Raw genomic sequence first — 16610 nt, 5'->3', positions numbered from 1 at the left:
AAACCTTTTCAAAGGATTTCATTCCAGCTATAACCATACACTAAGATACAAGAACTAGCTGGGTGGCATCTATATATGCTTATAAAAAGAAAGGAAATATTCTCTTTGTTCTGTTTCTGCCCACACACCATTACTTTTTAAAAAAAATTTTAAATGCCAACTAAATTCACGTGAATAATAACATTGAACAGAGTGGGAAGATGATCTCTTTAGTAACTAGAAATTTTGAGCAAGTCTATATAATTTTTGGCTGAATTACAAGCAAAACATAAAACCGAAGTATTATAATTTTAGTCTTATAATTTTATTTCCCCTTCTATCCACCTTCACTCCCCCATCAAACTACCCCTTGACCTAAAAGTTCCAATTCTCAGAAGATCTCCTAAAAAAATAATCAGACAAGAGGGCAAATGTGTGTATGAAGATATTCATTTTAACAACTTATAATAACGAAATTTACAAACAATTTAAATGTCCTTTCATAAAGACCTGGTTAAATACAGGATGTTTCATCCACATAGTGGAATAATAAATATGTATCTGTCAAAAATGAGAAAGACGTCTATGCATTGACATGTAACGACAATATGTTAAAAGAAAAAAGAGAGTGACAGGATAGTATATTTAGTCTAAGATATTTACCAAATTATTAACATTTTTATCTGTGGGAGTGGGGTTGTAGGGAAATTTCACTTTTTGATTCATACCTTTCTCTCTAGTTTGATCTTTTTCAAAGAATGTGTGCTATTTTTAAAAATCTGGGGAAAAAGGGCTATTTTTATTTTGGAGGAAAAAAAGACAGGAAATGTGCTGTATTAAAGTATAATAAAGGGGCTTCCCTGGTGGCGCAGTGGTTGAGAATCTGCCTGCCAATGCAGGGGACACGGGTTCGAGCCCTGGTCTGGGAAGATCCCACATGCCTCGGAGCAACTGGGCCCATGAGCCACAACTACTGAGCCTGCGCGTCTGGAGCCTGTTCTCCGCAACAAGAGAGGCCGCGACAGTGACAGGCCCGCGCACCGCGATGAAGAGTGGCCCCCACTAGCCGCAACTAGAGAAAGCCCTCGCACAGAAACGAAGACCCAACACAGCCGTAAATAAATAAATAAATAAATTTAAAAAAAAAAAAAAAAAAAAGTATAATAAAAATACAGAAATCTAAAATTTTTTGAAAATTAATAGTTTACAAAAAATATAGGACTTACATTTTCAATTTGTTACTATAGATATCTGATTAATTAAGGGTAGGAGGGATGCTTGAAACGACCCAGTGCATTCATTTCACCATTCATCTACCTTATGCAGTATTCCACTAAGACTGATGACCAAATCTTTTGTGCTTGTCAGTAAAGGAACCATTTCGATGGCTTTGGCCAGGAGTTTGGAACGCTGCTGCTTTGTGGATTCCGTGCTTGCGTCTCCCTGGCTCTGGCTGGCATTAGTGTTGTGGAGGAGTGTTTCAATGAACAGCTGAAGAGCTGCATCAGAGTCCAACTGAAATGTGCTGAAATAAGTATTCAATTACACATGAATGTCCCAAAATGCATGCATTTCTACACAGAGTTTCTCACAGAAAACTTAGGCATGAGCTCCCACCACTGAAATCTAACCCTTCCATTGTCAAGTGTCATAACCAGACCATCTACTTGTTTTCAAAGTTAATTCTTGCTTTTAAAAACATCAGATATTCTTGGTGGGCATATAAACTGGCACAATCTTGGAGGGAAATTTGTAATAAAGTTGAAAATATATATTTATGTCCTTTAATAGAGAAATTCCACTTTCATACACTTCACGAAAGTAGCAAAGACACACATATAGGATGTCCTGTAACAACTGCTTGTAATATTTAAAAATTGGAAACAAATACTCATCAATAGGGGGCTGGTTAAATAACTTATTCAAAGGAATACCATAGGATTCAACAGATATGAGGAAGAGCTATATGTCCTAATCTGAGAAGACATTATTTTGTTAAGTGAAGGATACACGCTACAAGATAATGTACAATTCTGTTTTTCATAAACTTTTAAAAATGCATGTTAGTAAATACATAAGGAAAAAGAAAAAAGAACAATATAGGCCAAACTCTTTTAACAGTGATTATCCCTGACGGGTGGAATTATGTGGGACTTTGATTTTAATATGTGCCATCTGAATTAGAAAAAGTAGTACATTTAAAAATTAAGAATCAGCTTAGTATAGACAAATCGACAACTGAAATGCCTTCTAAGCCCTATTAATAAGATAGGGATAGTTTAATCTGCTATACAGAATAACTGAAATGTCAAGAAGAGCTTTACATACGATAATTTTAAAGTCATTCCTTGAAATTGTAAAGGTCATCTAAATTTATTCAGTGGGACTGCCTGAGGCAAGACAGTCACTATCACACAAGTAAAAATCAGCAATGCCATGTAAGCACAACGATTGTGAAATGAGCCTGACATAATTATAGCTATTTAAATTTCAGAAAAGGGGTCACGCCATAAAACAACAGACAAAAATCTACCAGGAGTTCAAATTAATAAAGAAGAGGGAGTGTGCGTACCTCATTCTGGATTTGTAGCACTCCAAACTGAAGAATGGCATAGTTTTGTTATATCAGAGTGCAGGTAAGTCACAGCTAGTTAGAGCTATGAGCACCCTATGGTCCTTGACTTGCAGGTTCAGGATGGTGACAGCCAGGGGCATTACTCCCCACCATCCACAAGGACAAAGAACTAGATCCCTGTCTGGTGAGGAAATGCACTAAGCAGCCTCATTATCAAGAACTGAGATTCCACCCATCTGTCACAAATTGGATAAGGATTACAGCACCCTTGGTATTTTAGAAGCAGTACTTATTATCTACCTTGAGCAGGGCACCTAATATGGGTTTGTTTTCTCATACATAAATTGGTTATAATATACAATAAAAAGTAAATGTGATGATGTGTGGGAAACCACTTTGAAACTAATAATGGGCCAGCAAATTTAATATCTAAATTTATCAGATAAAAACAACAGAGATATAAATTACAAATCATTTGATCCTCCTCATCACAGTAAGCTGTATCTATAAATAACACTTAGTCTTAGTTTTTTAAAGTTATTTAAAAAAAATTCTCCCTAAATCATACTTTTCACCAATTTTTAATTTAAGATCAACTTGCCCCTAACTTGACCTGATTTAGAAGTTTACTTGCTCAGAATATTCCCAAACTTCCCTTATCATGTGAATCGTCTGGAGCTCCTATTAAGACCAGTTTCCTGGGCCTCAGCCCAGACCTGCCGAGTCAGAACCAATACAGAGGGACCCAGGAATCTGTATTTTAAATCAAGTGCCCCACGTGATGCTTATCATGAGGCAAGTTGAGGAAACACCAAAGAGTGAATTAAAAAGGTGATATCGTGAGAGAATTTAATCTGGTTCGGACTTACTCAGTTTGTGGTTGAGCAAAAGAAAACATCAGAGGTCATGGGCCACATGTAATAATCACTGTTATCACTGTGTTCTCACATTAGCATTACCAGTTTGTTAAGCTAACAGCAAAAATACCAATGAAATTTAAAGAATTACCTGCAATATTCCAGAATGAGGCTTGTATCCATATCTATATTCTCCACAAGAGCTTTAATGAGATCTTTCTTGGTGAGAAAATGTTGCCTAAAAACTGGCTGGAAAGAAATCTAGAAATAAAAAGAGCAAAACAAAAACCCTGCTAAACTGAAATGTATAAGACTAAGGGCACTGTTGTGACCTGCCCTTTTACTATCCATTTTTTTAGAGAAACATTTTTCTATAGCTCCTTCAACTTTTATTTTTATCATACTACCCAACTCAACCATCACTCTGAAATTTCAGGTATATTTGGCTAGAGGTCCAAAATCTCTCTTAGTCACACTAACCCCTAGTTCTTCAGTAAAGTTTGGTAGTTAGCAACAAACGGTCCCATTACTGCATAGGAAGGAGGCTTCAAAACATATACCATTTCTACAATGGTTACATTCCCGATAAGTCAACTATTTGCAAATAAAATAAAATGTTTTACATTCATAGTAAAGAAAACAGGATTTTGTTGGTTTGTTTTTGCAAAGTGAAAAATAAGGGCCACTTACTTCTCCCTGGTAGGAGTTGTTGAAGCATAGTACAATGTAGATACATTTTAATATTATCTTTAAACAAATAGCACACAAAAAAGTATGAGGCTAAAGGGTAGGCCTGGAATACCTTAAATGTTAATTAATACTAGATACATTCCTATAATGAGACGGCTAAGCAGATGAAATGTCAAGCCTCTTCTAATTTCTTTAAAAATATAGCAAAAAGAAAATGAGGCCAAAGGTCCTTATTTCTTTGAAAGCACCAATGCGTGTAATAACTAACTAAAACTTACAAGTCGGTTTATTTATAACCTCTCCAAAAGTAAAGGATAATGAGTTCTTTGTTTTTAAATTTTCCAACTGGGTAATTATCAGAATGGATGAAACTCCATGGCACTTGAAGAATACTCACACCAAGTTTCCTAAGACGAATACCCCACCGGGAATCAGTACTGAGTTCACAGAACTTAAGCTCCATTTCTATTTCCTGATAGAGACTGGCCAGCTGAGAGCCCACCAGAGATATTGCCTGAAAAATTAAAATCGAATTAAAATTGAATTGCAAATAGAAAATGTTCTAATACCTTTTAAAAGAAACCCAACAATAAAAACCAGAATCTTTCTTTATGATAACAGCTGGAATGTTACGTGTTGCTTCATACACCGTCATTACTTATATAATACTTAGGTAATTCGGCTTTTAGTGTGATGCCATAAATTTAGTCTGGATTTCTTTCATAAGAAAGGCCGAATCTGAGCTATCCTGCACGTAAAATGCCCACAAAGGGCAAATTTTGAAACAAACAATATCAAAGACAAGTTTTGCATCCGTTAAACTTGTCCTACAAAGAAGAACTGGCTCGTGGGTCTAAGGTTTCCCGTACACTAGAGTAAGCATAAGCAGTGAGGTTCTCTGGCTGAACACAGATTTAAGAAATAAAAAATGTAACCCTGTGGGTTGAGCAATGCTTAGGACCTGCATATGCATTCGCCGGTGTGTCGCCAGTTAAGGAAAAGCTGGTAGAAACCATGTGTGTTAGCTTGACGTTTCTTCTGCTAAATCTTTAAGCTCTGGTGGCAAAGCCAATTTTACTTCTTCCCCTAAATCTTCAATATTTCAAGAACTGAAGGTGTGCTTCCTTAGGTCATACCAATATTTTGTCGTAATTCTGCCATGCTTTATCTATGAGCTTCCATATATTTTCAAAGACTTCTTTTTGTGGTAAGAGAGTGCAGTACCCCAATGCCAAGTTGAGATCCACCAGGCGACAATTAAATACCTGTGGGAAGAAAGCATCCAGAGAAGCAAATTCCTCACAATCAAAACAGAATTCGGTCTCTAAAGGCTGATTTGTCACTAAATTTAGTTTTAGGCCCCACGAAAGAATAAGCATTTCATGAAAAGTTATTTATAGTAAAATAGTTCCAACTTGTTTGCTTAGTTTTAATGCCTTTTATCACTATTATAAATTTAAGGAAAGAAACTCTAACAAGTTCTATATGACATAGAACACTTACCTTCTCTGTATTACTTCTTTTCAAGTCCCTAACATCCCCTCCCCCTCCTCACTCTTATCCTCACTGAAAAATCAGAAGCAAGCAGGAGAGAGAGAGAGAGAGAGAGAGAGAAAAGAGCTTACCACAAACGAATACTCACTTTGTACAAAAGTGTTGCCGCATTTCCCCTGATAAACATAACGGCTTTCTCTTTCAATTCCATAACAACATGCTTGGATTTAACTAATGTGGCCTCTCCACACAACTTTTAGAAAAGAACAAAAGAATCCTCAGGTCCACGTCTATGCACAGTTTTGAAAACTTTTCTTAAATATTAAGGAACTTTGAAAATTCAGCATTATATGCAAAAAGTATTGTCATTTAATCTATAATGACAGAAAGCTGGGGCTTGCAGGGAAATTGACTGGGAAAGGGCAAAAAGGAACCTTATAAAATACTCTGTACCTTGATTATGGTGTTGGTGACAAGGTGAATACATTGGTTGATATACTTAAAATATGTGTTTGTTTGTTTTTTTATAAATTTATTTATTTTATTTATTTTTGGCTGGGTTGGGTCTTCGTTGCTGCGCACAGGTTTTCTCTAGCTGTGGAGAGCAGGGGCTACTATTCGTTGTGGTGCGCGGGCTTCTCATTGCAGTGGCTTCTCTTGTTGCGGAGCACAGGCCCTAGGCACGCAGGCTTCAGTAGTTGCAGCACGCGGGCTCAGTAGTTGTGGCGCACGGGCTTATTTGCTCCGCGGCATGTGGGATCTTCCCGCACCAGGGCTCGAACCCGGGTCCCCTGCATTGGCAGGCAGATTCTTAACCACTGCGCCACCAGGGAAGCCCAAAATACGTGCATTTTAATTTTGAAAGCTATACTTCAATAAAGCTGATTTTTAAAAAAACTGGCATTTAGTAAATATGAATAGAGTAGTAGAAATGAATACAAGACCAGCTTCATCAGCAAGTTATCAACAGATAGTTTGTCTTCTAGAATCTTTTTAATGATGCCGTCAGGTAATAATTATAATTTGGGCCACAGTAAAACAAATAGCAGATCGATAGTTTTGACCCAATGTGGTCACTGAGCTTGGAGTAAGAGGACTTACCACTGTAACCAAAAGCCTCAGATTATTTACTTTACCTCCCTGAATCTGAGTTTCTTTGTTTGCAAAGTGGAGTCTCTGAGGTTTGTCATAAAGATTAGGTATGAAAATGTGTGCAAGGGCTTCCCTGGTGGCGCAGTGGTTAAAAGAATCTGCCTGCCAATGCAGGGGACGTGGGTTCGAGCCCTGGTCCGGGAAGATCCCACATGCCGCGGAGCAACTAAGCCCGTGTGCCACAACTACTGAGCCTGCGATCTAGAGCTCGCGTGCCACAACTACTGAAGACCGCGCGCCTAGAGCCTATGCTCCACAACAAGAGAAGCCACCGCGATGAGAAGCCCGCGCACTGCAACAAAGAGTAGCCCCCGCTCGCCGCAACCAGAGAAAGCCCACACACAGCAACGAAGACCCAACACAGCCAAAAATAAATAAATAAATAAATAAAAATTAAAAAAAAAAAGAAATAAAATAAAATAAAAAATAAATAAAAATTTTTTTAAAAAAAGAAAATGTGTGCAAGCACCTTGAACTATACCTGACTTTGTACATGTTCAACAGACGTTTCCTAAATCTGACAAATTATCAATTTCCTTACTACAAAGCCAAATAGGAAAATGTGGGTTCCAAATTCCTTTGTTTGGCAGTGCTTTTGTATCTGTATTTGCGCAAAGTCAAAGTAGTTGTTCTCGAAACTGTACCTTGTCGCTCAAACTGGCATTCATGAAGTTTGACACGGAGTGCTGAAGACAGGTACCAAATGAACCAACTACAAATTTTAGGGCCAGTTCCCATTGGCTAGATTCCTGAAGGTTCTGAAGCAAGGCAGAGATGGAATTGATAATAGGTAACATAAGGCTGTCTCCTGTGAAATGATAAAAGTATTTTACTCGAGTACAAGTATTTTAATATTTAGATTTTTTTTAAACAAAGAAAGACCATATTTGGAAATTGTTTTCAGGGACGATCTACTTCTTCAATGCAGGTAATGATCATAGAATTGATTCTCAAAGTTAGTAAATAAAAGAGTTAACACGAGGCTTGATCTAAACCAGAAAATAGCTAGGTACATGGATACTGAGGTACTTTGATTGTAACTTGCCTATTTTGAGATGCTTAAATCATTAGCTGAAGAAAACCATTTCTCTACTTGGAAGACCAAAATTTATGAACAGATTCATAAAAGTTAACACTATAAGCCAAATGACCCATTTTCCTGACAGTTTGGATGAGTAACAATGTGACAGTAATAATTAAGAAACTATATTAAGGACATTACATCAGATTCATATTCAGGATTTCAAGAAATTTCTATGTTGGCCTATTTACAAAATCGTAATTCAATGGTTATACGTTTCTGATGTCAAATACCTTCACTGATGGAGCAGTATGGTAAACTTGTAGAATCGAAGGGATATCTCTTGCTTTCTACAAAAGAGAATAAATTCAATAACAATAAGTAAAATAACTCTCTTTTAGAGCACATAGTCCCAGAGAGACTTTAATATTGTGCTCTTATCAAATAATGTTCTAAAGCAACCTGTTACTTAAAAAAAACCAAAACCTTTACAGGTCTGGATGTACAGATAAGTGTACATCCAGACCAAGACGCAGAACACTACTAGCATCCAGAAGCCATCCCCTTGCCCGCTTCCAGTCTACCCTCCGAGGGTAAACACTACCCTGATTTCCAATAGCATGGCCTCCTTATAGCCCGTCCTTGTACTTTACATAAATGAAATCATACAATACATATTCTTTTGTTCCTCACTTCATTTGTTCAGCATTATGCCTACAAGATTCATCCATGTTACTATGTGTAGTTCCAGTTCCAAACCTCTACCATTTAAACTTGCATGAAGCAGAAATACACAGAAAAGAGATGACACAAATGAGATTTACCAGCCAGAGGCACAAGTGATGAAATCAATTCATAGATGACAGGGAGCACCATCTGTGACTCGAGAACTATCCCATCTTCACTGAAGAAGTCACAGTAAGACCACTCCTCATATGGATCTTTATGAGTTCCAAAAGAAGTCTAAATATCAAATCATACAGAAAAGACACAGGTAAGGACACTCCGGAACACAGATTCCTTCTTCACCAAGCAGAATCCAGAATCAGGTCTATCAGAGCCAAACACAACGTTGATGGTCAAATACAACCATGTAGTCTGTTTCTTCTGGTCTATGGCTTAAAATAGTGCTGCTTTAAATTAAATTGTTACTCAGGGAATTCCCTGGTGGTCCACTGGTTAGGATTTGGCACTTTCACTGAGGGGGCCAGGTTCGATCCCTGGTAGGGGAAGATCCTGCAAGCCACATGGCCAAAAAAAAAAAAAAAGCAACAAACTGTTACTCTGGACAATGTCCAGAGATGCCTTGTTTGAGGCCCAATGTTTCAAAAGATAGTGCAAATTAAAGCCAATAAATGTGACTAGAAAAGAGAAGTGGTCTCATGCCCTTAAGTAGTTCTCTGGTCTAGAGTAAGAAAATATGAGAGGTAGATTCAGTATTTTTATAAACTATGCAAGTGATTTAAAAGTGGTGTGTAATGGATTGGGGAGGGGATTTGTTTAAGGAAAAGAAATTCAAAGCAATTTACTTTCATGAGAATTCCGCAGTCATCCATTTGGCACTGTCTGGAAAGCTCTACTGCCATTAAAGTATATTTACAGAGTTCTAAGGCATCTAGCAAAAAATCTGAAAGAAAATGGAGAAAAAATCATTAAACTAGTATTTCATGTGTTTAGAACAACAAAAACAACCTTTGAATAATTACCATTCAAAATTCTAAGGTAGGCCACAAAGCAGAGAGAAAGGTTTCCACATAGCTTTGACTACCCTAAATAATACAGGTCAACATTTTTCTTAAGCTTGACTGGAAAGTAAGATCAGATATGGGGAGGCAAGGAATTTCACAATCTTCTGAAAGCGAATACTGTCAATAGTCAGAAATGACATTGTTAATTTTGGAAATACTTTAAAATCATAACCCCCATAGAGGTTCAATTATAAGTGTCCCCTTTGTGAAAGAGGGATAATGATCGCTTCTCTCTCTACCTCAGTGTCCAACTGTAAGGAGACAGCATTAGACAAGTACGAAATGAAGCAGAGAATATAAAACCATGTAGATTATAAATCTTGTCACCTGGACTGCAGATGGTGGCAGCCTGGCATGCTAGATCATGTATCTCAGAAGGAAGATTTAGTCCCGCAGGGATTGTCATGGGAACGCCATTAGCCAACATCTGACAAAGCTTCTGACACGTCAGGAACAGCAATTTCCCAGTGTTGGTGTTGCAGTGATACTTAAACAAGTCTCTTTGGAAGAAAGGAAGTGTCGGAAGTTAGAGCACTCGTATGGAAAGCAGATGTATTTGCCTTTCTTGGATTAATATATAACCACTAACAACATTTACAATGTCTTTAAATGTTTTCATGGTATACAGTGTGCTTCGTTTTTCAACTTGCTTGGGATACCACTAATTGTTGCACTGCAAGGTGACCTAAACTCAATGGTTTGGTTACCTAACTACACTGGGTTAGTCACTCCTCTTCTACGCCACCACTTTCTTTCTTTCTTTCTTTCTTTTAAATAAATTTATTTATTTTATTTATTTATTTTTGGCTGTGTTGGGTCTTCGTTGCTGCGTGCAGTCTTTCTCTAGTTGCGGCGAGCGGGGGCTACTCTTTGTTGCGGTGCACGGGCTTCTCATCGCGGTGGCTTCTCTTGTTGCCAAGCACGGGCTCTAGGCGCACAGGCTTCAGTAGTTGTGGCACATGGGCTCTAGAGCACAGGCTCAGTAGTCGTGGCGCACGGGCTTAGTCGCTCCCCGGCATGTGGGATCCTCCCGGACCAGGGCTCGAACCTGTGGCCCCTGCGTTGGCAGGCAGTTTCTTAACCACAAGTCCCTACGCCACCACTTTCTGACCCAGGCATCCAAAACAGGCTCTCAGGGCGAGAAACCAAGAATCACGTCTGTGGAAGTGAAAGGGTCACCATCCCTATCCTCGTCACCGAAGAAATAAACGAAACCAGTGTTCCTTTCTGATGAGCTGTGTGATTTGGGGACCCGGAACTCACCTGCATTTTCTCAGCACCACTTCCACGTTCCCGTCGTTCAAGGCCCTCAAGATCATCTTGGCCTCCAGCTCTTGCCGGGACACCTGCAGGGCCAGCACCTGTCGGTGCAGCTTGGACTCGGCGCTCAGCCTCTCCTCCTCAGCAGCCGCAGGCTCTGCTGGCCTCCAGGGTTTGTGTTTAGCCTGTGCGACTTGCTGAGCTTTAATGTGCTGTTCCCGGAGCTCTGCTACCAGGGAACTATCGCTGTAATCTTCAAACGAAAGAAAAACCTCAAAGTTCTCCTGTAGCAAGGCAAGCAAGACAAAGCCCCACGTCTGTTCAGTTCATCTGCGGTTGAAAATCATCGGTGTGTCTCGAACCTCTATTTCACCTCTCTCTCTCCCTTGTAAATTAAGAATTTAAGACTCTATATTTCAAAAGTAACTTATTATATAAAGGTTGGAAAAGGGGAAAGTATCACTTAACCCAGGGCTTTCTCAACTTTGGCACTGCTGACGTTTTTGGGTCTGGTAATTCTGTTGTGGCAATTCTGCCCTAATCCTAATCCTAACCCTAACCCTGAACAGAAGGAGGGAGGGATTAAGTATTAGGTTTGTGCGATTCTACCCTGGTGGCTTGAAGAAGCCAGTTTTGCTCTTTTCTGTAATAACTTCTGGTTAGCTGCTAACTCCAGACCTAGAATTAATTTTTCCAACCCCATAAAAGGATCCTGCTGAAGCCCAGGGAAGGACACCAAGAGGTAGTGGGAGTGAGTGAGACCTTCTTCTTTGACACCACACTTTAGAACAGGGTTTCTCAATCTGCCAGATGATTCTTTGCCGCAAGGGCTGCCTTTGAACAGGAGGACGTTTAGCAGCATTCCTGCCTCTCCCACTAGACCTGGCACAAGGATTGTTCCATAAATGGTAGCACGATAACTAAACATGACCTTGCTTAGATCTAAACCATTGCTTTAAAGTACCTGTAATTTTCAAATTTAAGAAGACCGTGGAGAAGTTAACTTATGCTGACTCCTGGGTGCTTCACACAAAGACATCTACTGTTTAATACAGAAGATCGCAAACTTTTGGGTTGTAGCACCTCTTTACACTCTTAAAAATTATTGAGGACCCCAAAAAACTTTTTAAGGAGATATCTATCAAGATTTACCATATCAGAAATTAAACAGAAAAGTTTAAAATACAAGAGCATATAAAAGTGCACATACCATCAGCCTTTAGAGCGATGATATTACCACGTCATGAAGCCTCTGAAAACCCAGTATACTCTCATGAGAGAATACGGATGGAAAGAACAATTTCTTATTTTTGCTATAAATAGAGTTTTAATCTCATGGACTCCCTGAAAGGGTCTCAAGAGACCCTTGGGAGTCCATGGGCCATACTTTGAGAAAAAGCAGTACAATAAACCATGATAAATTATTTCTTCTTTACACTCTTTGAGATACTACAGTTGAGAGTTAAATCTGCCGGTGTGTTAATTTCAAGTTTTCACAAAGAGATCCTCACATCTACCCAATTTCCTATTTGATGAAACTTATCAGTTAACCCTGACAGCCCTTCTATTTACAAAATCTTTTCACGTTAGGAAGGCCTTAGAGCCAAAATAAAATAATTAATTTCAAATTTCAAATCTGAAGACAGTTAATCAGTTCAAAGTTAACAGAAATTAATTTTCAAGAAAAAGTGAACTACCTAGAATGAAACTATATAGAAAAAAAAATTAAGACATTATGAAGTAGACAGTAATCTTTTAGGCCAGTTTCTATAGACAATTTGCTGTCTTTCGCAATATTTTGAGAAACTGTGGTGCCTCAGTTTCCTCATCTGTAAAGGAGAATTATAACAGTACCCTCCCTGGGGATCTACTGTGACAAATAACACATGCAAAGCCCCATGTCTAGTACATGGTAAGTACTGAGTAAATGACAGCTACTGTTAGCCATCATTCCGGGCCACCAGAGTTAAATAAATAATCTATAAAGATACCGTAAACCAAAATGGTTTTTTAAAAAGGCATAAACTAGAATACAATTAAAAAAGAGAGAACAGTTCCTTAAAAAGTTAAACATAGAATTACCATATGACTCAGCAATTCCTCTCCTGGGTATATACCCAAAGGAACTGAAAGCAGGAAGTTAACAGATATTTGTACATCCATGTTCAATGCAGCATTATTCACAGTAGCCCCAAAGTGGAAACAACCCAAGTGTCCATCAAGAGATAAATAAACAAAAATGTGGTAGAGCCATGCAGTGGAATATTATTCAGCCAGAGACAGGAAGGAAGTTCTATACATCCTACAACATGGATGAACATTATACTAAGTAAAAAAAGCTAGACACAAAAGGACAAATGTTTTATGATTCCACTTTATATGAAATTTATGAAATAGGAAAATTCATAGAGATGAAAAGTAGATTAGAGGTTACAAGCGGCTGCGGGGAGAGAGGAATGGGGCGTTATTGCTTAACAGGTGCAAAGTTTCTGCTTGAGGGGATGAAAAGTAGATACTGGTGATGGTGATGGTTGTACCGCACTGTGAATGGAGCCAATACCACTGAATTGTAAACAGAAAAATGGTTAAAATGGCAAATTTTACATTGTATGTACTTTACCACGATTTAAACAATCAATAATGCGATACACCCAAAACCACTGAATTATACACTTCAAACAGATGAAATGTACGGTATGTGAATTACATTACATTAAAGCTGCTTTAAAAAAGAGAGACAGAAAGAGGAAAAACCAGTATATCTGAAGTCTCTGAAGGCTAGTGCAGAAGGTTTTAAGGAGGAACTGATCTATGTCAAATGCACTGATGAGTCAAGTAATAACGTTCAACATGGCTTAACATCTTTACCTGTAAGCTAGCAACAGTTTTAAATTGTTTCAAGCTTTCTTCCCATTCATCCTTCTTCTGCAGATTGTCTGTAATTAAATTTTTAAAAGTTATAGCATACATCCAAATTCTGATATTATCAGAATTTTTAAAAGCTAAAATTTTAATTCGCTTTGGTTTTCTCATCTCAAGTCTGCAGTAGTTCTTTTCAGATTCTGATAGAAGACAATTTAAGTACAAAAAGAAATCTAATTATTCTTTCTGAAGGTAGAAAAGAGAAGTTTGTTGGTTACAAGACAAATGGCAATTTTTCTGAAATAAATTCCAGATTTTTTGTTCCCCAAGAGAATTACTTTGTTAATTGTTTTAAATTCAAGGTTAAATGGTTTTTTTCCCAATCATAACCAAGTGATAAGTGAGCAATGTGAGTAAAAAGTGCAAGGCACCAAAGAAATCTAGTCCAGCATTAAACAGTCACTGAAGCATATACTCAAATGATGAGTTGATCTTACATGCTTCTGCTCTTACACTACTAATCAAAAGAATAAGGCAAGCATAGCACAGGGAGATCAGCTCTGTGCTTTGTGACCACCTAGAGGGGTGGGATAGGGAGGGTGGGAGGGAGGGAGATGCAAGAGGGAAGAGATATGGCAACATATGTATATGTGTAACTGATTCACTTTGTTGTAAAGCAGAAGCTAGCACACCATTGTAAAGCAATTATACTTCAATAAAGATGTTTAAAAAAAAAAAAAAAAAAAAAAAAGAATAAGGCAAGAAAGCCTTTTCATGAAGAAAAGTGTGTGGGATCAAAAAAGACAATCAGAGGCAGGAAAACTGTGGGTCAGGATGGGAGATGTCACTGATGCCCTCTTCTGAAAAGGATCAGCTTTAGAACTAAACCAAGAGGAGCGAACAGAGATGGAAACTACCTTTCTGAATGTCACACAGTAATTTAAGAACGTCTACTGATGTCTTCGCTACAGACAGTCTCCAGGCCTTGTCCTAAAAACAAAAATGCAAAATGAAGTCTCTTTCTTGTATTTGCCATTGTATATGTAGTGCATATATAGACAAATAAATAAAAAGCACAGAATCAGAATAAACAATAGATATGGCTTAAGAGTTGAGAGGTCTGTGTTACAGGGAGTTGGGCAGCCAAAGAATGGATCATAATTGAATAATACATAAGCTAAACATGAAAAATACCCATATGGACTCTTGGATATATGATATAGAAATACTATAGAATATGCAAATCTCCCAAATCACCTTTCAGATACACTATAATTAACAGGCATTTGGGTTTTGTTTTTTTAACAGCTTTTACTTATTATTTGAGAAAAAACCTGGAAAGGATCTCTGGAAAAGTTAAAGAGAACTGAACTTGTTTAGTATAGAAATCAGAAGTCAAAGAAAGAATCATCCTCAAGACTAAAAAAAAAAAAAATCTTTTTTTTTTAAAGATAAGAAAAACCAAAGAGGGAAAAGCTTTAATTGAAAGACATGGTATGTGTAAAATGCTTAGCAAGGGCCAGGTCCATACAAAGTACTCAAACGTTTTGACTACGGGCTGCAGTTGAAGCTGGTGGTTGAGAACACAGACAGTTTGAAATGAGACTCTGCCACTTTCCAACTACCCTTGGGAAAGCCACTAATTTTAAAATTTTAGTTTCTAAACTCAATCAAAAGGAGCTAACAATAGGGCCTCCTTCACAACTTTGTTCACAGTTTTATTGTGAGGAAGAAGTGGACAATCCATTTGAAGTATTTAACCTAATGCCTAGTGGACAATAAGAGGATAATAAATTTTAGATGTTAAAAAAAAAATCATTTCCCTAAAGGTAAGAAATGATTGAAGTGCACCACTGAGAGAGGCTGGGAGGTAAGTATCTTCAAAGGTTTAAAAAACTCAACTACCCTGGATAAATTAGGTTTTCGGTCCCTTATCTCTCTACTGTGAATTGGCTCTCTGGAAACCGTTTCTAAGTTTCAACGTTCTGTTCTCAGATTAGATTTACGTTGGTTCTGTGGCTGACGTTACTTGAGAGTAATGACTATGTTCCATACAATGCAAAACACTGTCTACATTTCAAGGCATTACGGAAAATTCTTTATGTATAACAGATACTTCAGTTAATCCTTTTGATCTGCAGATCCTAGATTATTCACTGTGGGCTCAAAGCCACTGCTACAAAGCAGCTGTATTTGTTTGTTTGTTTTTCTATATGGTAAATTTTCTATATAGTAAATGGGAATTTTAATATTAGGCCATTCTAGCAGTGAGAAGAGCAAATACGCACATTTGTAAGTCTGTCTTTTCTATCCTGTTGATAAATATCCATAAAAATTGGATTTATCTACATTTTATTTAGTGAAAATCTCACCTCATTAGAATTATCTGGTTCTTCCTGTAATGCCAGTCGTGCCCATATGATTACTCTTCCTGCAGTTTTCTGAGCTTCAGCAGGAGGCAAAGACCTCAACAGAAGGATACAGTCTTCACCCTGTAAACAGAGTTTGAAAGGAAGAAAAAACAGCTGCTACCTGCAAAGGATGATTTGGATTTACCTCTTACTTTTCTATTTAAAGATGAAAAGACATCATTTTGAAAAAGACATTATGGTTCCATGGTTTAAAAATCTGAAAATTCTGTTTTGGATGACAGCAAACAGAAAAAGTAAATTAAAATACTACCCTTTGTATTTTGTAATTCTTAGGTATGCCTGTAGTTTTAGAATTATATAAAAATAAAGACACTTAAAAACACAAAAAGAAAACCCACCTCCTATTCTGGAAACAAAGGGTCCTACGCATATGTAAAACATGAGTTTGAGTTTTGTTAACTACCAAAGACTATGAAAGCTCATCAGGTATTCACAAAATACTTAAAACAAAAAAAACAAAACTATATACATATATAGGCCAATCTAATGTCCAATGTTGGTATAACTTTATTTTGTGCTTGTCTATTTGGATAATTTGAT

At 37.6% G+C, this 16610-nt stretch overlaps 1 protein-coding gene across 1 annotated transcript in view; it reads right to left on the bottom strand.

The window, feature by feature from the left end:
* Positions 1–16610, bottom strand: part of KNTC1 (kinetochore associated 1) — a 65990-nt gene that overhangs the window by 20328 nt on the left and 29052 nt on the right. Inside the window, exons 30-43 of the mRNA XM_061169124.1 lie at positions 16011–16130; positions 14556–14628; positions 13645–13712; positions 10780–11060; positions 9844–10016; positions 9298–9395; positions 8593–8731; positions 8062–8118; positions 7392–7555; positions 5744–5848; positions 5238–5366; positions 4499–4615; positions 3563–3672; positions 1297–1504 (exon numbers count right to left, since the gene is read on the bottom strand). Of these exons, the coding sequence (XP_061025107.1) occupies positions 1297–1504; positions 3563–3672; positions 4499–4615; positions 5238–5366; positions 5744–5848; positions 7392–7555; positions 8062–8118; positions 8593–8731; positions 9298–9395; positions 9844–10016; positions 10780–11060; positions 13645–13712; positions 14556–14628; positions 16011–16130 (1842 nt within the window). The remainder of the gene's footprint in view (positions 1–1296; positions 1505–3562; positions 3673–4498; positions 4616–5237; positions 5367–5743; positions 5849–7391; positions 7556–8061; positions 8119–8592; positions 8732–9297; positions 9396–9843; positions 10017–10779; positions 11061–13644; positions 13713–14555; positions 14629–16010; positions 16131–16610) is intronic.

This window comes from Eubalaena glacialis, chromosome 15 (assembly GCF_028564815.1).
Source record: "Eubalaena glacialis isolate mEubGla1 chromosome 15, mEubGla1.1.hap2.+ XY, whole genome shotgun sequence".
NCBI classification, from domain to species: domain Eukaryota; kingdom Metazoa; phylum Chordata; class Mammalia; order Artiodactyla; family Balaenidae; genus Eubalaena; species Eubalaena glacialis.
This window is presented reverse-complemented; position numbering and strand designations above follow the sequence as displayed.